The sequence below is a fragment of the Pleurodeles waltl genome, chromosome 11 (assembly GCF_031143425.1).
Source record: "Pleurodeles waltl isolate 20211129_DDA chromosome 11, aPleWal1.hap1.20221129, whole genome shotgun sequence".
In the NCBI taxonomy this organism is placed as follows: Eukaryota; Metazoa; Chordata; class Amphibia; order Caudata; family Salamandridae; genus Pleurodeles; species Pleurodeles waltl.
In genome coordinates this window covers 818,615,624-818,642,911 of record NC_090450.1, presented here as the reverse complement: position 1 = coordinate 818,642,911, position 27,288 = coordinate 818,615,624, and the positions used below count along the sequence as shown (strand labels likewise).

The following is a 27,288-nucleotide window of genomic DNA, read 5'->3' as shown; positions in this document are numbered from 1 at the left end:
TTTGACTTCTACAGTAAAGGACTTATAAAATGGGATCTCTTGATGTTTTGCATGGAGCAAAATTCTTCCTGCCATATCTATTCTTATAGTTCTGTTAATACAAATTACAACTATGTCTCTCTGGTTCTCTCATTGGTATCCAGTCTTTCTGGGTCCTCAGCCAGGCAGACTGAGAACCAGCTACTCTGACACTCAGTAACATAGAACTGATTTAAAGGGTCAGTCTCTCTCTTAACACATGATTTCGCAACTCTGTTAATCTGCTCAGCAAGTTCATTGGCTTGAGGAGCATACAGGGCTGTTGTCTGGTGTACAATGGGCAAACTCTTCAAGAATCTCTTCATTTCTTGATACACAAATTGAATACCATTATGTGTAATAAGGTGTTTGGGCACGTCTTTGCACACAGATTCGTCTTACAAAAACACCAACACAGTTCTTATATTTACTGCATTCAAATACTTGTTTGGGGCCCACTTGGGAGTATTGTCTATCAAAAGTAAGACATATCTTTCTGCAGGAGACAGAAATCACACAGTCCCTTAATATCCAAACCAAGCATAACCCAAGTTTCAGCTGGGATCACTACGGGCGATAAAGGAGGCTTATCATTAGCAGCACAAAGCATTCAAGCACTAGCCTACACTTGCTGAAAAGTATCAGCCCACCAATACTTCTCCCTCAATATTTCTTTAATGAGATCCCGCCCAAGATGTTCTTCATAAGCCAAGTTAACTATATTTTCCTGACACCTTCAGGTGGAATCAATGATAACTCATTTTCCACATGCCAATACAATGAGACATGTTAGCTTAGTTTCTTTCAGTCCATGCAATAATGAACAATTATCTCTTTAATGATGCAAAATGTCTCATACATTCCTGCCTCCTAATCCCCCTTCTCAAATGCATTTTCTTTACCCAGCTCACCCCAAAGAAAACAAAAAAAGTTAAACTATAATTCCCTGCAATGGGTAAGTGAGACAATCAATTCAGTACATTGTTTTTAAACCCGTGGACTTAGTCCACCTGAAAGATAAATTCTTCCATTTCATCACTTCACATTCTCATTGTATGGGTGACTTTCTTGCCAGCTTTGCATGGGAAAATATACATCAAAGGGTGGTTATCTGATCTGACCATGAATGGGAGCCACCACTGTAAAAACCTAACGTGAGGTATTGTCAAAGCACATTAACTCTTCCCCCTGGATGACCAAGTACTTAGCTTCCACTCCCTTGAGGGATCAAGAAGTGAAAGCAATTGCTCTGTCTTCACTATCAACAATTTGAGTCAAGACTGCACCCACAGAACTTCGGACTTGCATCACTAGTTAAGATTGTCTTTTTACATACAGCAGAATGTCCCAAGGTGGATATTTTTCAACTCTCTTCATTAATAGCTATGTTAACGCCGTGACCCTTAATCATCATTTTTCCTTCTTCACATTGAACCCACATTCCAGCAACCTCCCTGAGACTCACCTCAGAACACCAACATGCTACACTTTGTCAATTCCAAAGATTGCAATTTGCTTTTCCAATCCCAGCATCTGTGAGAGCCCTCTAACACTATCTTTATAGCCCGCTGAAAATAAGTGGCAATAAAGGGCATACTAAATTGCATACTAATACATTTGTATGTCCCAAAAGGTGTTACAGAGCAGTTAAATGTCCTGCAATAGAACCTGACAATAGGCAGATGATAAGTTCATAACACTGTACAATTTGGTCTTACTCTGAATTTGTAATGTCACATGTATTTCTGTCCACCCATGTACATTTGTTCAGATTGCTAAGGTCCACACACTTCCTTATACAATTGTCCACATGACATTAGGGGCAAACTTTTCCGATGACTCGATTTCCTCAGTTACTCCTTGATTTAGTAACCTATTTAGTTTGTCTTTGATTGGCTCCAAAATAAAACTAGGAACTCTGTGGACTTAATAAACACATGGTTTCGGAACATTTTTAAGAATGATTTTACGTTGAAATTCTTTCATAAGGCACAGGTCCTTTCTAAAAGCACCAGGGAACGCATCCCAAAATATCTTCATATTCATCCAGATTGGCTATTGCATAACTTGCTCTAGGACTTTAGGGATGAATGTCTCTGATGGCATCACCGTAGAAGATTATTGCCCCTTCTAGCAACATATATACTTCCTGCTGTATCCCATCCTCATCACCAGTGTTATGGCCTATCAATAATAGGTCAGAGATCCATGTTTCAGCAAACAATTTATTGTGTTTCAGCTGCACACCACCATCATCTTCTTGCCAGGGTGTCTCTCCAACAGCATGGACAGCATTTCATGGATAAAGAGAAAGAAATACAGTGAGATTCAAAAAGCTGACAGATAACTGACAACACATAACCCTCCCTGGGATAATGAGGAAAACGATGAAGAGAAAATAAAAAAAAACTATTATGAACATAACCCTAACAAGTATTGGCAATGCCTGTAGGACTGGCTTTAGGGTGTTGTACACTGCACTCACAAGACATAACTCTCAACCTGCATTCAGTTGGATGCTTCCCTCAACCTTTAGTTACACAAACACATGGCGGTGCACACCATTCCGCCTGCACTCACACAGGCACACTCTTCACACTCCATATATTTTTTTAAGTTTCAAGAATTTTATTAACAATATTCATATATTCTGTTTCAATTATTAAGAACATTGATGTTAATAATTGAGTAAAATATAGGATCAAACAAATAAATTGTTACAAATATTATAAAAAATAAATAATAAACTGTGAATAAGCATACTTTGTGATATAAAACGATATCAGCCTTGTACATTAAACAGTAACGTAAGAATGATAACTAATTCAACAATTAGCATTGAGATGGGTAATAATAAGGGAGATTCAAGGGGGTTTTAACACCTCATCAGACATCTTCAAGTTCAATAGATCATTTAAGTGCAAACTTGACACCATACGGTCAAGTAGTCACTTCCTCCAACACCCACCGTAAGCAGGACCGATATATACAGGATGTGTGAGTAAAATCCTCTGAATATTAATTTTATATGTATTGGCCCACTAATTATGTACCTAGGCTGTTTTTCTAGTTCATGCCTTACAGAGGCCCACTTCTGTTACTAGACTAGACAAGGTTCTGCTAAGATGTTCACAATCCTATCTCAATTTTAAGTTCTTCTTTTCCATGAATTTCACTTTCTGACGGGTACCTAGTTAGACATTGCCTTTTAATCGTAAGGCTGTGGAAAAATGCTAATAACTGGAGTACGGTAATTGTAAGTCACAAACATGACTTTAAGTAAGTGTGTTCCCCTATTTGTTTCCTGACTTGTCTGAATTTTCCCAGTGTGAAGGGCCTGTCTCCTCCTCTGCGGAAGAGGGAGAGGATGTTGTGTGACCTTGTTTTTTTTTTTACAGCACCATGGTGGTTTCTGGCAAAAATGTGGTGAGATGGGCTGTGAGGCCTAAGGATAGTACACTCTTTTACTGCCCTCATCTTAAAATCGAAGATTAATCATTGTGCACAAATGAATTTCCCTATCCCATCTTCTCACCCCAAGCCAACCCTCTATTGTTGGATTCATCTTATGCAGGTGGGAGATACCGATCTGTTGGTGGCTGATGAAGAAAGCTGGATTGGTGTGGTGCCTGTTGGAGAAGAGCAAGGCGAGTTCAAGATTACTAATAGAATAGAGGAATCTTTCACTGCAAGCGTAATGAATAAGGTAAGCAACAAGCCGGGCCATTATAAAATGCACTGCGGTAATCCAATACTCCAATAACCTAAGGTATTTGGCAGTATAGAAAAAGTACAGAAGTTTGTGAGTCCCAGACATTGAGCATTTAACAACACATTCCACACAGAACCTTATCAACCAACGACAACTGTCTTGTGTATACTACTCGGTGAGTACAGTCCCAGCAAGACCTGAGCCCCAGGCATTGCTAAATGGAAAGAGTAATCACTTTACCAGACAGCAAGCATAGATCCTATGTGTATCAACCTGCAAGCACAGAACATCCTTGAACCACCCAGGGGGTATGGATGGTCTCTGTCTTCCTTTTAGTGGGCACTGAATTCTAATTCTTCTGATCAAGAGGCATGTACCACTCAATGGGTTATGCAGCCCTGGCACTACCATTCATTTCGTAAAATTTAATTTATGACCAGTACTCCAGATTCATTGTTTTTGAGTTAACAGAAGGCCACCCAAGAGCTAACACTTCTGAGCAGAAGCTATATTTCGTGTCCATAGACTTCCTTAATTAAAAGGCACAAACAGCTGGTAAGGTGGGCAGAAGCTTGGGTCGCAGCTAGAGCTATACCTCTGCAGTTCAGTGACTATGTGTTTAGAACACTCTAGGTGATGTTGTCTTTGTCTACATCTTTGTCTCGCTCCCTACAGATGAAGAGGGCCTTGGTGCTGGGAGCATCGGCCCTGCTGCTCCTTGCGCTGAACCAAAGCACAGTACGCGAGGTAGGCCACAAGTCACTGATAGATGCTTGTAAGCTTTAACTCATTTCCCTTTATCTTGCTTGACCAATATGAGTAAATTAACCCTGGTTACAAGTCCAGACAGAAGATTAAAAAAAATGTGTGCATGTTCTTTACGATGTTGCTGTGTGGTTGATGGAGTGAGTAGGCAGTGTTGTTTAACACTGAAGCAGAGTGAAATGTGTCTACAGGTTTGCCATTGAAGAGTCTTCAATGGTGATGATTAGCTGATTCTGAGGCGTGTACTCATACTGGAATTGAATATTCTTACTGATATCTTTGCTTCTGCTGATTTGCTGAGCATATCAAACCGAAATGCCATACAGGGTTCACATCAGACTGTGCATGGGAGTGGCAGCAGAGAACTACAATCTAAGTGAGTGTGGGAAGAGAACCAGTAACCGACATTTACAACTACAGCAAGCATTTTTAATTACAATGCAGAGAGAATTTACAGAAGGCAAACAGCTTTGGGTAGTGAATGTGCCAACAGTCTCAGTTTCATGGAGGTTGTGTTTGATGGCTATTTTCAAGTTGCTCAGGGAGGTAGCAGATCTTTTGATGAGGAAGAGGATATTTAATGGAGGGGTCAGGAAGGAAAAATCTCTTAAGTGTAAGTAAGCAAACGAAGTTTAGGGGCACTGAACTGATAAAAGGTTTGGGGACTACATGGATGGAAAGGAGTATAGCAGGAATTGGTAAGTGTAAATTCTGTAGGAATATATGGTTCATTGAGAACCATGCTGCCTCTTATTATACAAGTGAAACAACAGCAATGCTGGTGAAGTCTGTGAAAATATGTTTTTTTCCACTCCCTTCCTCTACAGCTGGATGTGTCTCAGGTTCTCTCAAAGCCAGTGATTGTTATCCAGGCCTCAGAAAATGTAACAAAGCTCCTGAGTGCGCTCTTAAGGTAAGTTCTGGATGTGGCAGGGCAGGATACAGATCTGTGGGTAAATAGCAGATAAAAGGCAAAAACGTAGGAATAGGAGGGAATTAATAATGAGTTGGGGAAGTAGGGGGACAGCAAGGGAGACTAGAAAAAAGTGAGTGTAAATGTGAGCAGAGGATGAAAAAAGGGAGCCATGGAGTAAGGGAGAGAGGAGAAAAGGTGGTGAAGAAGACGCGAGGGTGAGTGGAAGAACTCAGTGACAGATGATAAAAAGAAAGTGGGGAGGAGGATAAAAAAGGGAGAAGAGAGGAGGGACAGAAGACCAAAAACATTTTTTGATGGAAAGGTGAGATCAGTGCTTTTTCTTGCTGAGCATTGACATTCCTCCCTCATTAAAATAACTGCCATTTTTCTGTGATGTATCCACATTGTATCATTAAAACTTTGCTCACCTGCTGAGACATTTAGTTAGTTTACTTTTGCAGCTTTGTACAGAATGAAGAAGGTCCTCTTGAGCGTCCAAAATCCTACCAACTCAACAAGACTTTCAAGCATTTGCCGATGGAGTTCAAGATTCATATATAATTAATTCAAACCAAATAGTGTTCATTGTGGCAAAGGGGCCTCATTGTTTTTTTAATTTCTTCATTGATTTTCTTACAACTGGGAAGACCCACCACCCCACCCAAATAAACATAAACATGAGGTGTAAAACATACCATGTTGCAGTATCCCTAATCTGAGGCACCAGCCTAACCCTTGTAGGACCCAAATGTGAAAGCAGACACCCTAGAAACCTCCACCATATGGTACTGGTAATGTCCATAAATCCTGTACTCAGCCAGGTCTCCCTCCCCAGCTGCACTCCCATGAGATGTCCTCCATGGCCTGTCACTGGAGCCCCCACAGTTAATCAAATTTCTTAGGGCAGCTCCGTGCCCTGTACACCAATTTCTTTGAATCGCATGCATCAGTCTACGTTAGCTTCCCAGTTCCTCTGTTTCAGGACATGCCACCCCTCCACAATCTGATGTCATCATGCTTCGCCACCATTAATACTGCATTGCAGAAAAGTAAGGAGTATCAGTCCTGGGACTGGTTGCCCTCCATGCCCTGGGCTTTCAGCTGGGGTTCAGTTCTATCATGCTGTCTAGGATCGTAGAGAGTTGCTTTCCTATCCTCCCTCAATACCTTCAGAGTAGGGGACATTCCCAAATAGTGTGTAATAGCGTTCCCCCCTGTCTTCAGCCTCTCAGACATCGGTCTGATTCCACCCTACCCATGTGGAACAGTCTCAATCAGGTAAAAGTAGGCTCTACAGAGGAGTTTCACTTGTACTAATTGAAATCTGGCCTGTATAGCCGCATCTCAAGGTTACCTAAAGGCCTTCCCCCGATCATCGTCTTCCAGCCTGCCCATAGCTCACTCCCACTTCTCCCGGAGGCGATCTAATGGGGGAACCCAGCACTCTGTACTCCCAGGGTGATTCGTCTGGGGCCTAATGCAAAATCTACATGCGGTCAAAGGAGGTGGCACAAATGCTGGTACCGTAGAAATTGCCCCCATGATAATTCATACTGGTGTTGGAGCTCCGGCTATGGTATCTTCTTTTGACCCCTCCATATGTCCCCCACCCTGGATAGTCCTATAATGTCCCATTTAGCATGGCCCTCAATAGCCCATAGCCCCTGTGATCGATTGGAGGCCCATAGCGAGGTTTCTAACCTCAGTCTACCCTTCCATCCCAGGGCTTTGGTAGTATTGTGCCAAGACCTAACCGCTACCGCTATTGACGCCAACAGCAAATATAAATCCTTATTATCATATAGATGCCGGACATATCCTTCTGGGTCCATTGCTCTTTTGTCTGTCATCACAAAAGTTTCTGCTGAGAGGAGAAGGCCCAGTCATTGATTGTCTGCCATTGGATCGACCAATAATATAAACCTAGGTCAGGGAGGGGAAGGGCTATGCCACTGTCCAGTGGTTTTCTCATTAGGGATGACCATGTTATTCTCTGGGTCCCGCCCCTTCACAATAAGACCTGCATGACGCTGCCACTGACCAGAAGAAGTCCTCAGGGATTGGGAATTTAGTGTTTTGTAGAACATAAAGGAACCTTGGGTGGTAGATCATTTTATAGAGCGTCAGGGAGAGCTTTTTCCAGCATTCTGCCTCGCTTTTTTTACAAGTCCAGGATTTTCCCCAGGTTTTCTACTAGGGATTGGTCTTGAGTTTTCTTAATAAATATTGCCAAGTGTTTAAACCCCTGGGCTGCCACATCAGGGAATGCATTCCAGATAGCGGGAGCGCAATACATTTGTGCCAGTGATTCGTAGCTCTGTAAAGGAGCCAAACATCTCTAGAATCTCCAGTACCCTGGGGATCTATTGATCCAGGTCAGCTAGACCAGGTGGGGGACCAATCTCAGCACGCACAGTAGCACATCCATTTGCAACCAGCCTGTCAGAGGTTTGATCACCAGTGCAAACAGTAAATGGGAGAGCGACACACTTTCCTGGAGCCTCTCCCTGGGGAAACTTTCTGGAGAAGGCTCCGTTCACTTTAACTCTAGCCACTGGGTCTTTGTATAGTAAACCCACCCAAGACATAAGTCTCTTGCCTGTCCCCATCTTGCATATGATAGCCATCAGATACAGCCATTCCAGGGAATCAATCGCCTACTCAGCATCTAGAGAGAGAAATGTTGACTCAGTAATCCGGTCGCAATGCCCCTGGAAGCCCACCAACCTCTGGAGATTATGCCTTGTCGCTTTGTAGGACATGAAGCCTGACTGATCTGGGGCCACCATTGTGTCAATTACATGTAGGAGGCGAATACCACGGCCTTTCTGCAGAATTTTTGTCTCTTAATTGAGAAGGGATATGTGCAGATAGGAGTAGCAGTCATTCCTGAACTTCCTTGGTTTACGTATTAAAACAGTTGTCGCCCTTCAGAGGCCCTCGGCTAGGATCCCCTCCCTCAAGGCTCTAATGTACATTGAGTGAGCCTGTTATATGTGTTTTTGTGCATTTAAACATTATGGCCCTCATTCTGACCTTGGCGGGCGGCGGAGGCCGCCCGCCAAAGTCCCGCCGTCAGGTTTCCGTTCCGCGGTCGAAAGACCGCGGCGGTAATTCTGACATTCCCGCTGGGCTGGCGGGCGGCCGCCTTCAGGCCGCCCGCCAGCCCAGCGGGAAAGAGGCTTCCACGATGAAGCCGGCTCGGAATCGAGCCGGCGGAGTGAAAGCTGTGCGACGGGTGCAGTTGCACCCGTCGCGTATTTCACTGTCTGCGCAGCAGACAGTGAAATACTTGTAGGGGCCCTCTTACGGGGGCCCCTGCAGTGCCCATGCCAGTGGCATGGGCACTGCAGGGGCCCCGCGACCCCCCCTACCGCCATCCGGTTCCCGGCGGTCGGACCGCCGGGATCTGGATGGCGGTAGGGGGGGTCGGAATCCCCTCGGCGGCGCAGCAAGCTGCGCCGCCTTGGAGGATTCAATGGGGCGGCGGGACACTGGCGGGAGACCGCCAGTGTTGCCGGTCCGACCGCGGCTTTACCGCCGCGGTCGGAATCCCCATTGGAGCACCGCCGGCCTGTCGGCGGTGCTCCCGCGGTCCTCCGCCCTGGCGGTCTTTGACCGCCAGGGTCAGAATGACCGCCTATATGTGTTCTTTTACATTTCAACAATTCCAGGGGAAAGCCTTTGGGTCCCAGGAACTTCCTACTTTTCATCACGCTTATTTCCCCAGCCAGTTCCCTCTCCAACAAATCTGCATTGATAGATTCACTCAAATTGCCCTGTAAAATGGGAGCTAGTAGTTCAGCTGCAAAATCCTCAAGGGCCTGTTGGCTAGTCTCCCCAGCCCGATACAAACTCTGTAGATGTGCCGCAAAAGCTTGTGCAATTGCCCCTGGGGTCACCTCCCTCATGCCTGATTTTCCCCCCTTGACTTCTGTTATCAACCTTCGCCCTCTTCCCTTTAGGCAAGCCACGCTTGCAGCCTTCCCGTCTGATTTTCTACTTCATACAACTTACCCTGCTTTGCCCTGTACACTGCCCTTGTTATCTGGTGGGCAAGTGGCACAGCTCCTCTCTCCCTGCCTCAATCCTGCCTACTAGATCCAGGGTAGGGTTGGGTACGTATTCGGCCTCCCACCGAGCCAATCACGACTTAAGTTCTGCAGCCTCTTTATCCCTCTCTTTACATTTACCAGAAATGTTGGTTATAAGACAGCACCTCAGGACAGTTTTGTAAGCCTTCCATATTGTAACCTCTGAGTCCACTGTCTGTGTTTTCCTTAAAATATTTGGTTGTGGTCGCCACCACTAGCTTCCTTGTTTCCTAGTTAGGTCCCAGGGTCCAACTTCCACTTCCACTTCAGAGAATGGTCTGATATGCCCCGTGTGTGTATCTCAGCATGCCAGAAGCAGCCCAATTGGTGTCTTGGAGTCAGATAACAATCCATTTTAGACATGGACATCATAGAATTGTAGGTATACTGTCGGATGGCCAGGTGTTCCTCTCACCACAGGTCCACTAGTCCTAATGGTTTCTGGAAAGGGTGCCAGGTGTATATCCTGTCATAGTCTTTTCCCTGATTTCATCATTCTGTAAAAGTCCCCATGATGAGTCAGGTTAAGGCCCCGCCCCAATTACTAGTATGTCTTCCAGCCCTGCTCCTATTTTTGTCGAGCCCCATAGTCTGTAGGCCGGGGGGGAAAGTACCAAGTAGCAAGAGTTGGGTTCACCTCATTCCAATGACCACTCACCACGGCCTGACAACCTATGTTATCCATCCATATTTGGGGCACGTAGGAGGGAGCAATCAGCTAGCCAATATGCTCACCCCTCTTGAACCTGGCGGGCAACCAGTATGTACTAGAATGGTGGATCTACCATGGTGAAGTATTCTATAAGTGTTCCCCGCAAGATGCATCGCCTGAAGAAAAATGATTTCTGGGATCTGTCTTGCCAGGTACTTCCACATAACACCCTCTTCAGTTTGCCTCCAAGCCCATTTATATTCCATGATAGCACCTTAAGGCTGAGGCCTGAGTGTGTTGAGTGATGTGTGGCCATTGTCCGTGGTGTCTGGCCTGAACCCATACTTGTCCATGGTGATGGTACCTTGGTGTGCCTCTAGCAGTTACCTATCCCCCTCACCCAACCTCCTTGTGCTTCAGATTCAAAATTACTCTTCCCCCCCAATGTCCAAGGTCTCTGTAGCCCACACAACAATAAAATGGTAAAGGGGTGGAGTGGGCCTCGTCCTCTCAGATTCTTACGGCTGCTGACTTTCCAGCCCGCCGACTACTTTTCCCGGAGAGACTACTCAGCTTTTCTCACTTGGCTGCCTCAAACCCCTGCTGACCTCACATGATCATGTCTGCTGCCATTGGAGTCACCTCCGGCCTGTCGTTCTCTTCTGATCCCTCTCTCGAGCCCCCAAAGTCATGAGTGTTCTCTTCTGAATCTTTTATCAAGGCCTCCCATTTACTGCGTGACCCCCAGGTACGATGCTTTTGAACAACCATCACCACTTTGGCCCTTTCTGTCTCCACCAGGGATCTCTTTGGGGGCGCCATCGGGCTCCCATGTCTCCTCTGTCCTGGTTTCTCTTGCCGCCACTCCTGCTATGGAGTCTGCTCACCTTGGTCCGGGAGAGGATAGCTCCCCGCTCCAGCCAATCCTAGGCATCTCTGGCTGTGAGAAAAAAGTGTGTCCCCCCCACCTGCCCACACCCACGGTTTTGCCAGATAGAATAAGGTGTATTTAAGCTTCAAAGCGCGGAAGTGCCGTTTTACTTGGTGAAATGTTTCGACTTGCTTTTGGATGGCAGTGGTGTAGATGGCAGTGGTGTAGTCTGGATAGATTTTCACTGTAGCGTCAACTATATCGCAGGGTCTGTGGGCCCGCGTCACCTGTAGGATGTGGGCTTGGTCAAGGAAGTTTAGTAACTGCACCACTATCGGTCTGGGCGGCGCCCCAGGTATCGGGGGCCTGCCTGGCACTCTGTGCGCTTGCTCAATCGTGAATATCTTCAACACCTTGTCCTTCAGCGCCTTCTTGAGGAGCCAAGAACAATTTCATACTGGGCCCCTCTGATGATTCCGGTACCCCCACTAGTCGCACATTGTACAGTCGGGAGCGCCCTTCTGCGTCCTCAATCTTTTTGTTAAGCTGGGCAACTGCTTGCTGGAGGGCTCGGATCGCCCCATCACTTTCATTGATCATGGACACCAGATCTTGCGTCGTCTCGTCTACTCTTTCCGCCAATTTCATATTGCCAGTGCGTAAGAGCCCAAGGTCCAGGGCCGAAAGGGGGCCTAATTGCGCACTAACTACGGGGTATTGAACCGTTAATGCAGACATTGACAATCTGCACAGCCTTTCCCATTTTTGCTCCCTTGGAAGACCTTTCATCACACATTCACATTGTACTGTCAATCCTGTCCTAAACTTACAGAACTGTCCTGTTTAATTCAGGATTCACCAACGTTTTGGTATGGTTCTTTAATGACCCTGGTGTCCTGCTAACAAGTAAAAGGATTGCACACCTGAACATTTTGAGTGCCTGCCACCGACATCCAATTTAATACACTTGGGTAGCATGGAATGAAAGAAGGGGAAAGTAATGATTGGAGACAGAGAGTACAAGGTTGGGAAGAGGGGCTAAATAGGGTTTTTTATCCTGTCAAATCGTAACATAGAACACAGGTGTTCGCATTCCCCAAGATTACCTATACTTAAAGATATAGGGAAAGAACCCACACATCCCTTTTCTTTATACAATTCACTTCAAAAATAGAGTAGAAAAGCAAACTATTTACTGTGCTCATACTACAAGGTATAAGCAAATATCACTTTAAACACAATGTTGCAGATGAGCAGATTCTTTAGCTATTCTTTTACATCTCTTATTAACTTTCAATTCTACTTGGGATTGAGAGCTTTAGTTTCTAATGCCACTGGGGCGTTCACAATTACCACATCTCCCACATTCACCATTGTCTTTGAGACACCTTTCTCTTTACAAAATTGTCTTTCCTCCTCTCCTGCATACACCCTTTAACTTCATGCTAGCCAGTTTTCACATTCTGGTCTTCTTTATCCTACCCCATTTGTTCAGGGCATGCACAGGTATTGCATGATTATAATAATTGCATGATGAAAATAATTCAAAGATAGTTTTTCCTTTTGGTTGAATGAGGAGAAAAACCATATGCACCTTTTCTGTTCTGTGATTCTTCTATCCAATACCGGTACACTGTGCCAATTGAATTTCTTCTATTATGGTCTTATTAAATATTTCTATCATCCTGTTAGATTTGCAATTAAATAAGGCACATTTTTGTTTTTTATTCACCTGGTAATAGACTAATAATATCAAATACTACCTTTCCCATGGCTCCTTTGGTATTTTTTTCACAAGCCATGGGAGCTTACAAATGCAATCACTCATGTCTCCTTGGAACTGGGCTTGACATGGAGCCTGAACCTCTGCCGTGCGATGCGGAAAGCCTGAGAAGACATGTCACAATGAGCTAGTCTCCCCTTAAGAGCATGGGCAGAATAGTGCTTTATAGGATGAAGAGCCTTCCAAGGCTGCTCTTCGTACTGCAGAACAACTCCTGCATATACTGTGGACATGGTTTGTTGCCTTGTTAGCCATGGAATGCAAATTTATATGGGCTGGTAGGACTCCAAGGGTTGCCTTTGGACAATGTACCTGGGTGGTGTATGATGGGTGCCTGGCTATAGCAGACATACCAACTGTATTACTGGGTGACTCAACTCCTTCCCATTAACAACTGGTTGCACATGGGATGAGATGACCCTACTTACGGGGGGAGCTGGCCCTTCTGGGCCTAGACAAGGTGATGGGTATCCTGTATGGTGTGCCTGGCCCAACCTATATCCCAGAGGTGACCCAGGTGGTGTTCAGAACGTGGAGAGCTGCTCTGCGCTAAATGGGATAGGATTGCAAACTTACAATGGAGACTCCAGTGTGGGAGGGCACGTGGCTGGCCCAGGTGTCAGTCCTGGAGGGGTTCAGGAACTGGGACAAAATTGGAGTCTCAAACCTAGGCGATATCTGGGAAAGAGACCACATGCGGTCCTTCCAAGATCTTAGTGTAGACTTCCATATGCAGACTTTTGAATTATTTCGCTATTTACAACTCCGCCATGCCCTCTCCACTTATTGAGATGTTCTGGAGGACATCCCCGAATATATCCCCACAGGAAGGTGGGTTACTCATGGGCCACTTGGGGAGGGGTGGGGTGCCCCAGATCTATCGGTCTCTTGTGGTGCACTCACCTGAGTTACTGGAGCCCCCTGAAGGAGAAATGGGAGATATGGTTTGGTGCCTTGAATGAAGCAGACTTGAGGGATGCTTGTATGGCTCCCCGAATGTTGGCAATATCTGCTAGGCTCTGCTTAGTACAATTTAAATATCTGCATCAGGCATCAGGCATACCTGACCTGAGCTTCACTTGTGGAAAACTGGTTTCCATGAGTCGCCAACTTTCTACCAATGCCAGGATCCCATGGGGACTTAATTCATACGGTGTGGGGTGGCCCACTGATACCTGCCTACTTGACCGCCATTTTGGCCATCCTTTTTGCTATAGCGGGGACCCCCATAGAGGCCCACCATCGGAATCTTGGATGATGTGGGAAGGCTCCAAGGGAATAAGGCATTGGTGGGCTTGGGCACAGTGATAGCTGAAAGGGACCTAGAGCGGGGCTGGACCTCCCCTACGGACCCTTCTGTGATGGTCTGGACGAGGGGTATGGACTTCTGCAGCAAAATGGAAGAAACGATCTACGAGGCAAGTGGGCCCTCTGCGAATACCAAAAGGTCTGGAAGAAATGGTGGGAGTACAATAGACTGAAGGGTTAGAGTTGGACCCAACTAATATTCTGTACCAACGGTTGGGGAATTCTGCGGGGAGGGGAAACTAACAGTGTAACGGATTTCTATGTAACTGATGTACAGTTGAAAAGAGTAAATGTTGTGATTGCAATATATAAGCTCATGATAAAATGTTCCTATTAAAAAAATGCAATCACTATAACAACATTGAACAGTCTTTCATTAACTTTTCAGCGTTACAATCTAGACCTGACAGTCGGTATTCCTCTTTAGTCTTCCCTTAGTTTCCACGACTCTTAGATGAGCTCCATGAGACAAAGCTAACACTTTGGGCCTTAGTTTTGCCAGTTAAACCAGTGTACATCTTTGAACAACTGTTTTTACTGCTAATTCTTCCCTTACTATCTAAAAAGATTTGCTGCTACCTTTCATTTACCAGGCACTAATTCCATTAAATGAGGACCAGGCCTGGCAGTTTGGTCTGGACTGTTCCTAATGGAGCAGGATCAAGACTGAGATGCATATGGCTGGGTTCAAACTGAGGTGTCATGGCTGTGCAACTAATGATGGACTGAGATGCAGCCTGAGTAATTACCAGTGGCTGAGATTAATTCTAGCATTCCATCCATCCCTTTTTTGTATACGTCAGTGTCTAACAATTAAAGCCAGATTCTAGCAGGCTTAAAATAAGTTGTTCATTTATTCTTGTGGAAAAACTATTGAGACAGCCAAGTTCCTTGTTGAAGACTGAAGGAAACCCTCTTCAGATTTTCCACTCCACTTCCAAACCTAATTTACTAAATGTACTTTTCGGAATTAAGATCTGATTTAATCTTTAACAACATTTGGTGAAGCCACCACAAAATGAAGTCCCCATTTTCAAACACATAAACTTTAAATACAGCCGTTTTCTCCATGAATTCTATAATGGCTTTTAAGTAGACCCTTCATTCTTACGGATTTTCCTTACGATATCAAGGGTAGCTAACTCATTTCTTTAGTCTCACATTCTCTAAACATTTTTATCACATTCCTTTCTTGATACTGCACTAAGTCTTGAGCATGAATCAAACTCTTTCTCTTCTATTGTCACTTCATGTGTGGGATTTCCTTTAGATTTGCTCTATATGTGCAAGATAATTTCTCTACTCACCTCACAATGCTTGCACTCTTATTTTGTCTTGCAGTCCAGCAGCAGTTCATAAAATGTCCTTCATTTCCGCACCATAGTTCTTGCAGACCACTTTGACAATCAATATTATTAATTAGATATCCAGTTTTCTGAATTAACAGAACTCACATCAGCTTCCACTTCAGCCACTAGCATTCGTATCAGTTTTTCTTGTGATGTTACCTACACAAATCATAATATGCTCTTTTCTCTTCACCATTGCTAAGACTTTAGTGTGTTGGTTCATCTTTAAAGCATAGTTTTTATGCAGTTTCTTACAGTAGCATTTTAGAAGAAATTGATCTCTAATCTTTTTGTCCACTTGTCTGGACAAAATTCCAGGTGTCACAGGCTAAGATTGACACCTCATATTGGTTCATATCTGAGATGTCTAGGAGCCCTGGTCAACTCTAGCCTCAACATTTGGGCACTGGCTGTGACTACAGTTAGGACTATGTTGTATTACCTGAGGTCATTCCAAATTATTTTTACAGCAATACTGAAGTGTTTCCAGTAGTGTTTGTACAGTAGTGTTTGTTTTTAAAATCACTTTTCTGGTCCGTAGAGTCTAAGAGTTTTTTTAGCTTGTGGGTGTGATTTTTAATTGGATGTTTATTTTTCTACCTGTGCCCTTTTTATAAGGCAACAATGTAGCAAGTAGATAACTAGCTGTACATAATAGAGTAAAAATATTTCTGGAGAGGTGCACATTCAGTAACCTTGAAAACACTCCATCAAGTTGCAGCAATGCCAGGCAGATCCCATGAGTGAGTAGGTCTGCTTGAATGCACGGAGACCTGTATATTTACAAACTAGCCAGGGGCCATTGTTATTCTGCGTGGCAGCAAGTGTTTCCCTTTGTGCTAATAGAGATGCTGTGCATGTCCCACAATCAGCTAAAAAGAATGCATATTATTGATGATCATTGCTGGGCAAGAAAGAAGAAAATGTATTTCCCCGTGCTAAATAAATGGATGTAGTTTTTGTTGATTGTGCCTTACAAACTCAGTTTCTCCTCTTAAGCTAATGGATGGGGCTTTTTTTTCAAATAAATATTTATATTATGTCATGAACTAAAAAACAAAGCAAAGCACTTTAATGCCAATAAAGCGCACAGTTCAGAAGTCAATGTTGATATATAATAGAAATAGTGCTGACAATTTGACAACCTGCCAGATCAATCTAGGTTCCTGTATTCCTTCCAGGGGCCCATTATCTTTTCAATTTTCCATGAGCATCCCCAGCTTTAAATATCATGTGTTCAGCCTGCATACACCAGTCCATTCCTACCTTGATTAGATAATAAACTTCATAACTGCAAATCCACTAACATATAGCCGACACGTGTTGTGTTTCACAAGAGACTTCTTCAAGGCTTTCAATACTTGTGTTAGATTATAAGTCTGTAGCACATTCAGAAATATGAGCTATCAGTATTTATGTTCCCACAACACTGGAAAGCCAATCCATCAAAATTCGTTTCCCCTCAAGCCAAGTATGTACATGAGCCATAAAATACAATCTGGTATGTTGTTTTAGGATTTTTTTCTGTGTCTGTGACTCCAGCATGTAATCTCAGTCAGCCACAATAGGCTTCAAATTAGTTCCATCTCACTCTTCAGCGTCCATCTGAACAGGAGTGGGATGATACACACTGAGTGTGAGTCAGAGAAGGGGAGTAATCCCTCATGTCTCTAAATGGCTCCCAATTTCGATATCCCAATTATGTCCCCATGGTGCCTGCACTCAACTCTTGTAAGGCCCCTAGCAGGGCTGAGTCTCACAGTGGTGTGTTTAGCGTTAGTAATACCTGCCAAATAATTTCCTGTGTGGCTAGTTTCCATATTTTTATCACTAGGTCTGTTGGGAAGGGATGACGAGGTGGCCTGCACTTACCATAGAACCTCCTCAAGTATCCATGGGGGCCAACATTCTCCTATCCACCATAAGAGGAGGTTCCTGCTGTAGTGCCCAGACATGCAGTCATTGACAGCAAGCAGTTGCGCCGTCCAGTAGTACCAACATAGTTTGGATGGGGCATTATTGGCCGAATTTCACTCTAAAATTGAGTTTTCTACCATCCGTGTGACTGCGAAGTTGATTGTAAAATTTGCTATTGTTGGTAGCAAGCAGTGCTCAATTTGTGCTTGTTGTTTCCGGTGCTGAGCACCGGCACTTATTTTTGATGGCCGGGGCTTATTCTTATGCCTCAAGCATTTGCTGCGAGCAAAAGACACATATGGGAAAGACGAAGGAAAGGAAAAACGAAAAAGCGTCATAAAGGGAGAAAGTAGAAAGCTGCAGGATGAGCTGAAGGGGCAGGGGTGGCCGTAAATGGATTGAAGAGGCCCGAGATGGCCTCAGGATTACGCAGCCCCAGTATTCAGTGCTGGCAGATTTAATTACAGCAGCCTCGTGTTTAAGAGGAGGGCTTTGAGCACCGGCACCTTTTTATTTACAAATTAAGCACTGGTAGCAAGGAACCCCAACACATGGAGTTGTGGTGTTCTCAGTCCGAGGAGTGATGTGGTAAATGAGCCTTTTCTTAATTTGGAAACATGGCTATTATGTAATGGGTCCTTTTGATTTTTTTTCTTGTGCCTGTTGTGCAAAATGTAGTGACTCTAAGGCTTTTCTGAAGCTTCCTCCTTCTCGATCTAAACACCAGTCAATGCCTTCCTCCTCTTGCTGCATAATTACAGAAGCCGCAGGCCCTTTCCTCTTTTTTGTGCTTTGTTCCCTTTGACAGGCTTTTGTCTGCTAGTGTAGTATCCACTGTGGTCATCTTTCATAAGCCTTCCAGAATTATTTTGGTAATTTGGGAAACCGAGAAAGTTCATTACATCAAGTTCCAGAACCATAGGTAGACCATGTATTAAAACCTGATGTTCTTAATACCCATATCATGTTTTCGCTGTCTGTATCAAGTAGGGAATGGTCTCTTCGTGTAAGCACCTTAATCTTACTGCCTCTTGATCTTTTCCTTGAGGGAACAGTATAAGGTTGGGTTGAACATTTTTTGACAACAGCAGGTTTCTACTTGAGCTTTTGGGTGTCTCCCTTCAACTTGGCCTTAACAGCAGTAGATCTTTTTCATTCTGATTTGCACAGGGTTTTCATTCCCTGAGAAAATTGGTCTATAGATCGAAGCCATTTTTCCTTGTGGTCTGTGCCATCCAGTGAAATCACATCTTCCATTTTCTGGAAAGATATACATTCAGTAATCAACTGTGGAATCTGGTTATCTTTTTTACATGAAACATTTAATTCACAAAGTTGATTCCTCTGAATCTTTTTCAAAGGAATTAGCTCCAGCATCTATGAAGTGGTGTAGCACTATCGCCAGACCTGTGAGTGATTCTGCTGCAACATTATGTAGGAAGAATAACCTGTATGTCTGATTTTAGAAGTACCTTCTATTATGCCAGAATCGTATAGTTATAGGCACTACCGGGTCAAGTCCCGCTGCCTTGTGAGAGTCTCGTCTCAGAGTTCTTGCTGCCTGGGAAGGTTTGACAGATTGAAGTTGTATTTCATGAGGGTTCTTTTAAGTTGTGGCTAAATATTTTGCTGTTCTTTTAAAACCAGTTTCGGGCACAGTTGATATCCTGTTGTCATCTTCCATACAGCTTATGGGATCCTAACATTCCGCTTCTGAGATCATTTTCTTTCATCATAAGAATATCACTTATGAAATTGAAAGCACTCCCCAACCCAAGAGCAACCCATTCATCTTATAAATGTATTTTCAGTAAACCCAGGAGGTCACCTTCAGTAATGATTCTTTTTGGAAGAGAAATGACTGTCAGAATTTGTCCTCCTCCATTCATGATGGATCCCCCTTTAACACCTTCCTTTTCACTCTTTTCCACAAATCTATTACACTTGCTTATGAAAGCAAAATGAAGTCTGTCTCAATATGTCAGCTTTCCAACATGACCAACCCCAGAAGGGCTCAGTGGCTCTCTTTTTAGCCCATTCCCCTTCCTGGCCTCTTCTCTTCCTTCCTTCTCTCTATTCTGGGTAGACTGTGGAAGTGGACTATTATGGCTTGGTCAATTCTAAATAGATGATCCATGATGGATAGGTCAGGTTCACGTCCCATAATCAGAACTTCCAGTGTGTTTCTCACTTCCTCCATTGCATTTGTTATTTGCCTATTCCTACTGTCCATCCGATTGTTTTCTTGGGACCTGGCTTGGCTCTGGTTAATTGTAATGAGGTTATAATAGTGTGACTGTTGGCTGTGGTTATAGTAAAGCACCATAGTGTCCATCAGAAATCCATTGAGACACTGATAATACTCAGCAGGTGCCATGAGCCATATGGTCTCTGCAGCCTGGGGCATAGCCGTGACTGAACTCACAAGGTAAGAATTAAGAACCATGGATAGTGGACTATTGGGCAGTGACATTTTTGGATTGAGCAGGATAACTAATTTTATAACTCTGGACTACACACCCCAAGGCCGTCATGCTGTCAGTCCAGCCCATATAAGGATTTGTTGTTTTAGAATTTTTTATACAAAAATCCCTTTTCCTCTTCACAGGGTTAGGCATTGCTAGCAGTGGAGTATCATTAGCCCCCACAGCTCCCGCAGTGAGGGGGCCCACGAGCCCCAGGGGGCCTCCTCAGCACAGCCAGCACTTTGCAGGGGTCCAGTACCCCTGGTTTGAGCTATTAACTGGCTCGGGGTTTTGGTGGTGCCCCCTCTGTGTAGTTTGCAGGGCCCCCTCTCAGGTTTTGTTATGCCACTGGTTGCTAATTATGTAATTACAGAGAGAGTGAAGAGATGGGCAGAAGTAAGGAGGTTTCCAATAAAGGTGGGAGCATAAGAACTGCATGGAAGGGAAAAACTTCAAACTTTTAAGGGTGTGGGATGCCCGCTAACTAGGTTGAACATAGAGATATATCTCAGGGGAGGGTGAGAGCGTGCTGTGAACAACACTGTAGCTAGACCTCCTGGGAGATCAAAGGCAGAATTAAGTACATGATGGGAACAGAAAAGTAGAGTAGCCTTGCAAAAGTGAGTGGTTGATGGAAGGGAATGAAGATGTAGAGATGTCATTCATTTGTCTACGTTAAAAAGAGATCTAACTGAATTCCCGTTTTGGGACTTCCAGGGGTCTACGAGCTACAACGAAAATAACATACAAGGCAGCTCTGTTGGAGAACCTGGTAAGTGCTTGTTACAAAGTTAGAGATGGGCAGGTAATCAGGACTTTTGTAACAGTTGAGCTATAATAGTTGTGTTAATAATACAGAGATAGACAATGTTAGGTTAGACTCCTTGTGCCAAGTGTGATGCCTCATGCTATGTTGAGCCCACTGAATAGGACTGCTAATGTTATAGGCGCGCTGAGTGGGAGGTGTCACTGTGGTATTCAGAGTGCTAGTTTAAGAATGACTTATGTGAACCCCATATCCCTGCTGCCAGTCAAGACCACTCTGTTCTTGATTTACTTTTTTACTAGAATGTACTCTAAAGTAGACTTGAGGCATACATCTGCTCCAAAAAACCCTTTTGGCGAAAAAGGACTGGTTTCAATTGAAATCCAAATGGTTCCCTAAACATACTTTGCACATGCTACAAGCAAAATGGGAGGAGTCGTGATCCTTTAAAGCACAGAGTATAAAAGAGGAGTTTTACAGTGTTGAACTGATAAGGTCAGAAGATCCATAATACTGATCCTTAAACATGACCTATACTTTCACAGTGGCTACCTGTATTCACCAGATACTGGGCAAGAAAAATACATTAAATGCACAGCCGCAGAGATACAGAATAGACCACTGCGAGACATCATTATGGGAGGTACCTGCACATAGTGAGGGACTTCGTGAAAAATAGATTGGCACAGAGATATGAGCAATGCAGCACCAGACGGCACAACCTGAACAAGCCAGCTAGGGTTAGAAGATATCATTTTACATATTGCACTGCAGTGTATCATACATATGCAGGACTTTAGGGTAATGTCACCGAGGGTCACGTTGATGGGGATAGGCCAACTCTCACTCCTAGACCATGTACCATTTAAACTTACAGCAGCTGCTGCACGGGGGCAAGGACTTCAGGCTCCATAATCCTGCTGGTGGAGAGGTGGGTCACACCAGGAAAGTGCTGAGCATGTGCACTCAAGGAGGCAGCGCCGGAGGCTCTTACAGCTTCTGCTACACAGGGCAAGGACTTCAGGCCCCATAATCCCGCTGGCGGAGAGGCGGGTCACACCAGAAGAACACCAGGCAGGTGCACTTAAGGAGGCTGTTTAACCTACAGTGAAAGGCGTGCCTAGGAGCGTGCCTGGGCCAAGAGCCGGCCGTCTATGCCCAGTGAAGACCTGGCTGGACCACATCTCTTTGTGAAAGGTCAGAGCCCTCTTGAAGCCCTGTGGTCACTAACGAAAGTGCAGAGGTCATTTATGACGGTACCGGCCTTTGATCCCTGCTGTTTGCCAACTTGTCACATTTTCATTTTGGGAATGTAGAAAATACTGGGTAGAGAAGCAATGAAAATATCCACTACAGTAGGCTTTACACTAGGCACTTTCTTGGCCAGAGAAGTTGTGGTTATTTCTACAGAAATTGAATTAGCCAAAAGACAGTTGACCTGTACCTAGTCAAATTATTAGCCATACCCCCCCCTTAACTCACCCTATCATCACTCGAATGCTCTGTGCAACTTAGTAATATCTCACATTCCCCCATTGGAGGGTGATTCCATTAGGAGGGCTGTGACCTTGACGCTGGATGTAACTGAGCTTGATTCCTTGCATATCAGTGAGGGAAGCTCCTCTGTTAAGAGGAAGCAACAGAGCAAGTCCATTTGTAGTGACAGGGTCGGGATCCATAAGAATAAAAAAAAAAAAAAATGTGTGCATTCATGTAATCACTCCGAAACTGATCTGCACTTAGGCCCTGCAGAAAACAACACTGAAATCAATGGGATTTTATATTTGAAACGATTATACCTGATTGATACTTTTGTCATCCCCCTGGTGTAGAAAACAGCAAGTATGGAGCATGTCATCTCAAAACTAGCAAATTGCAATTATTGTAAAAGTACAACTCCCACATGCATCAGGTAGAAGAGGCAACAGCATCTAATACTGCCCCACATTTGTAGATCATGCAAGGGTACATGCACAAGGATCTGTACTCCACATAATGGCTACTCCACCTATAGACTTCTTTCAAAAAGCTCCACCTACTGGGGGAGAAGCAACATAAGGTCTTGAAACATAGGAATTCTGTCACTGAAATTAATTGAGGAAGGTTGCCTCTCACAGAGGATTCCACCAATCACCCTCATCTTAACCTTCCACCTGACTGTTGCCCCAATGTAGCAGTCATGACAAATATTCCATTACTGCATGCAGCGAGGGTGGAAACTTATGACAATGTCAAAAGTAAGGTGTGCCATTGGTTAACCAGAAACTCTGACTTTAGTATTTCGGAGTACAATTACACTCTTCCTTTCAGGAGAGTTGATTGGAATGAACACTTAATCGATCCCTCTAGCAGGGACTGTGTGGTATTAACTGCAGGAATCCAAATTTAGCAGGTCGGATATTCTCACATAGTGCCCAAAGCACCCATTTTCGGCACCTTGAACCAACTGTCTACACACGTATGCCTACAATAATAGATACACCCCCCCCGATTGGCTTAGAGAATATAGACTTTCTACCTAATGATTGCACCTCATCTGCAAAAGCAGTAAGACAAGTTGTGGTTTGAAGTAATCCAGAAGTAAACGCACACAGGAAGTTTTCCCCCAAGCTGCCACTAATGAAGGTGTCGTAGTTCGACTCTTGCTCCTAAACAAGACTGCTAGTTTAGGGATGACTGCACTTTTGTTTGTAGGTGGATAAGCCACTCCTACAACAAGACGCAGCTGTTGGCCCAACCCTCCCGGTTCACAAGCAGTACTTCACCCAAAACCCAAACAGTAAAAGGTGATTTCTTGCAGCCTTACGCATGGACTCTAGATTGACAAATCTTAAGGGAGTCGTGGTGGAACGGAAGTTATCCTTTTCTCACATTAGCAACAAGTTTCAGTCACACATAGGCAGTAAAAGAGATGCAGGAGAGTTTTCAATAGGTTTTATTGAAAAGACTGCAATTTACGATAACACGCATGAGCTGCAATGATTAGGATAATGAACAGTAAAAGAAGCATAATTGTGAACGTGAGAGTTGTGAATATAATAATTCCTAGCAAAGAGAACCTAATCTCTAACCTAATGAGAGCTAGGTGTGATAAACCTAATCTGCCAGTACCATGTCCATGTCCACTCGTTACCTTGGAGTGAGGTTTCTAGGTCAGACTCCGTGGTGACACAAGGCTGAGTTCTGCAGCATTGTGATGTGCAGTGTAGATGGCATCTGGAAGGAGTCCCTCTAATGACCTTGGCCATGTGAGATGTATTTATACAAATCATGTAGGACACCTGATGCAGGTATTTTCACAAACGACTGATAAGGAGGCAGGCTTGTGGCAGCAATTATATAAACAATCCCCAACAAGTGTACATTATGTTCCTGGCTCACATAAGTGAGAAAGAGGCATCATGTTAATACCTACACAAATCACTGATCATGAGGCTGATAATGACGCCTTCACACTGATAGTGCAAATCAAAACATTTCTATAAATATAAACAATGGCAGCCATCTTAAAAGAAATAATAACATAAATGGACTAAAACAGAGCAAGCTAAGTAGGTTAAAAGTCACTAGGTGACGGGGGCACAGACCTGCAGGCCAAAGGGCTAAGCTAAACTCCTGAGGCCCAATAAAAACTAAATTGGATTCACCACAAAGGATTCATTAGCAAACCTGACATGCTGGTACATCGCTGGTTTAAGCACAAAGTGGTTGGATCGATTGGTTTATTTATATCTCAAATTTAGACAGGAAACTTGGCATCTGGTGGATATTGTTTGGAATGGATTTGAGACTTTTGTTTAACCCGCCTCTCATTCTGTTGGAGGCAAAGCATGGGTGAGATTGGTTACTATGGTTTGTTTCTAAGTTGTTCAAGGTAACCACAATTGCCTGTACTCATCCTGGATAGTCCTCCGAAACAGGTTTAACTTTTTTCTTGTTCTTTTTTTATAATCCTGTTGCAGAATTGGGTTGCCAAATCCCTGTTTTGTTTTATGCGATGGAAAGTTTAAGAAATGAGGCAGGCTGTACCTTGAATGAATTTCATGTGGCCATTGGGGGCAATTTTAATGCAAAGACAGACCACAATATAGCCTTGTGTGATCCTATTTTGGCATCTGCTAACACTTTGATTGGCCAGAGGACAGACCAATGAGGCCAGCTATCTTTGCACAGCCTACTGGCGTTTGATCTTTATAACCTGGCTGAAATCGTGAGCGATCTGGTACAAGTACATACTTTTATAGGCTGGGGTTAAGGAATCATTAACATTTATATATTCATCTCCAAGGGTATGGCCGAGTATGTAGATGTGGGTGTTACCACAGAAAGTAGATTTAGTGACCATAACTCCAATGAATTAGTACTTTGCCTGCAGGTTAGCTTCCAACCACCCAAATGTAAAGGTGTGACTGACCTAACCCCTATGGATAAGGGACTTAGGGCCATATGTACTAACACTTTTTCCCATAGACACAGAATGGGTAAAAACCTTTGCTACATCTGGCCCTTAGGCTTAGTTGGCAGGTGGTGAATTTCACCTCCCTGTTGAAGACTACTGTAAGGGCTGATTTTAGCCTGATTCTTGATCATTTGTTAATTGTTGACTACCCAGCACCAGATATGATTTTTGCTCTTGAAAATTTAAAACTATGAAGTCTTTCCTAACTCGCTAGTGAAAAACATCAAACTTACCCAGTCACAAGACTGTACTGGCTGAACCATTCATTGGGCTTTTCTCCAGCAGGCTGGAAGGACGGGGGTCGCTTTTGTTAATCAGATCAATTTTGTAGCAGTGCAATCGTTTTAAAAGCACGGCAGAGTTCCTTGCATATCTAACAGTTTTCAGGCAACAGTAAAAAAAAAACAAGATCATAGGTAAATGTACCTGCTGGAGAGTTTTGTCTAGTGACAGTTTTGACTCACCTAGGGTAGCGCAGAGGGTTAGTCTGCCTGCTGCAAAGAACGTGCACTATGCAGTTCTCAGACCTGTATTTTATGTGCAGTGCTCAGGGGAATGCTGCTTTTGTCATACAGATCTTTTTGTTACTGTGCAGTTCATAAGTTATAATCATAATCTAGCACAGTGAGCTGTGAACTGCCATCAAAGAGCTGCATGCAAACTGCATGATACCAGTTAGAGGGTTATGTTTTTCTCCCAGTCTTTGAGTATCCTAATTGTGCTAAAAAGGGTTTGTTTGGGTAGAGATACATTTTTATTAGTAAAGTCAGTCATTACCATTGTGATGCATTCTGTATCCTGAGCTTAAGCACTCTTTAAAAATGCCTACCACTATGGATGACACGTTGATTCCTGCACCTTTGTCTTATGTATCATTTTCTATACACTAAGTTACACACACAAGATTCATTGTCTCTGTATGTGTGTGTGTGATATAAAGTGCTCCAACACTTTATTCTGGTATGAGAGGTGCCATAAAACAAATTGAATACATGTGAGAGAGGGGCTATGGAGAGATAAGAGGCACTGTTAGAGGGTGATGGTTGGGGCATTATTGAAGAGCCCCAATAAACATTGCCAAATTCTGATGCACTGTAAGGTCATCATTTACTATGCTTTAAAAACTAATACAACTGAATATATAATGAAAAATGTGTTTTAGAATGCACAGTTTTTGGCATTTTTCCCAAGTTTTCTTGGGGTGGCGAACCGCCCAAAGTCCCATTGTAGTGGTCAGGCTCGCTCGCTATGTACTGTATGGGGACTGGTCTGACAACATTTGCCAGGGCTGGTTTGGTTTCCCAGTTTAGCCCTGCCCAGTCAGGCTGGTTTGACAGGGAATGTAGGGAAGCTAACCACTGCCTGGTAATTGCTCTTAATTGCAGCCCAAGGGTTAGACCTGCTGTAATTAAAGCAAGGCATAATTTTAAAATGACTTAAAAAACGAAAGCACGCTCTTAGTAGTAAGTTTGGATAAGTTTTATATTTAAGGAAGGTAATAGGCAGGATCCTTGTTGCTATCAACTGATATTGCTACAGGGCTTGGTAGTCAAAGTTGTTGGATATATTATTGTGCATAGGATAGAGACTTGAGCCTAACAGTCTGACATCTTTAGTAAGGTGCAATATGGCTTTAGAAAGTGATTGGGGATGCAGGAACAGTGGTTATTTCATAACCTTTTCATAACCTATTGTTTGGAACATATAATTACCAAAAGGCCTCTGTTATCCTTGCATTCATGGATTTAAGTAGTGCATTCGACCATATGAACCGTTCCGAACTATGGCGTGTTCTTACTAAGATATGCCTGCCCCAGTCTTTGACTGACTTTTAACGCTCACTGTATTGTGGGATCTCAGCAGTAATTAGGTATGGCAGTGAGGGGGAGTCTACAGCTACTTTCAACCTGTCCCGAGGCATGCCCAGGGGCTGTGTCCTGGCACACATTTTCTTTCTTTTATATATAAATGGTTTCAATGCATTCGTCATAGCTAAGGGAAAATATTTATCTTAGGTGACACCACTCCAGTCCCAGAATAGCTTTACACCGATGATGCTGTCCTCCTTTCTCATACGTCTAATGATTAATGGGGTGTTATCAAGTGTTTTTTTTTATGGATAATTTTACCTTGAAACAAACACAACCAAAACCCAATTCATGGTGTGTGGCCAGGCCACCAAAGTTGTAAAGTCAGGCCTATCTCCATTAAAG

General features: G+C 43.7%; 1 protein-coding gene across 5 annotated transcripts in view; it reads left to right on the top strand.

Annotated features, from left to right (window-relative positions):
• Positions 1-27,288, top strand: part of RNF215 (ring finger protein 215) — a 105,543-nt gene that overhangs the window by 35,663 nt on the left and 42,592 nt on the right. For 4 of the 5 annotated variants that reach the window (XM_069214633.1, XM_069214631.1, XM_069214629.1 and 1 more), the window contains exons 2-5: positions 3,593-3,724; positions 4,406-4,477; positions 5,323-5,408; positions 20,568-20,622. In XM_069214633.1, coding sequence (XP_069070734.1) covers positions 3,716-3,724; positions 4,406-4,477; positions 5,323-5,408; positions 20,568-20,622 — 222 coding nt within the window. In that variant the 5' untranslated portion in view covers positions 3,593-3,715. The remainder of the gene's footprint in view (positions 1-3,592; positions 3,725-4,405; positions 4,478-5,322; positions 5,409-20,567; positions 20,623-27,288) is intronic. The other variant, XM_069214632.1, reaches the window with a different exon arrangement.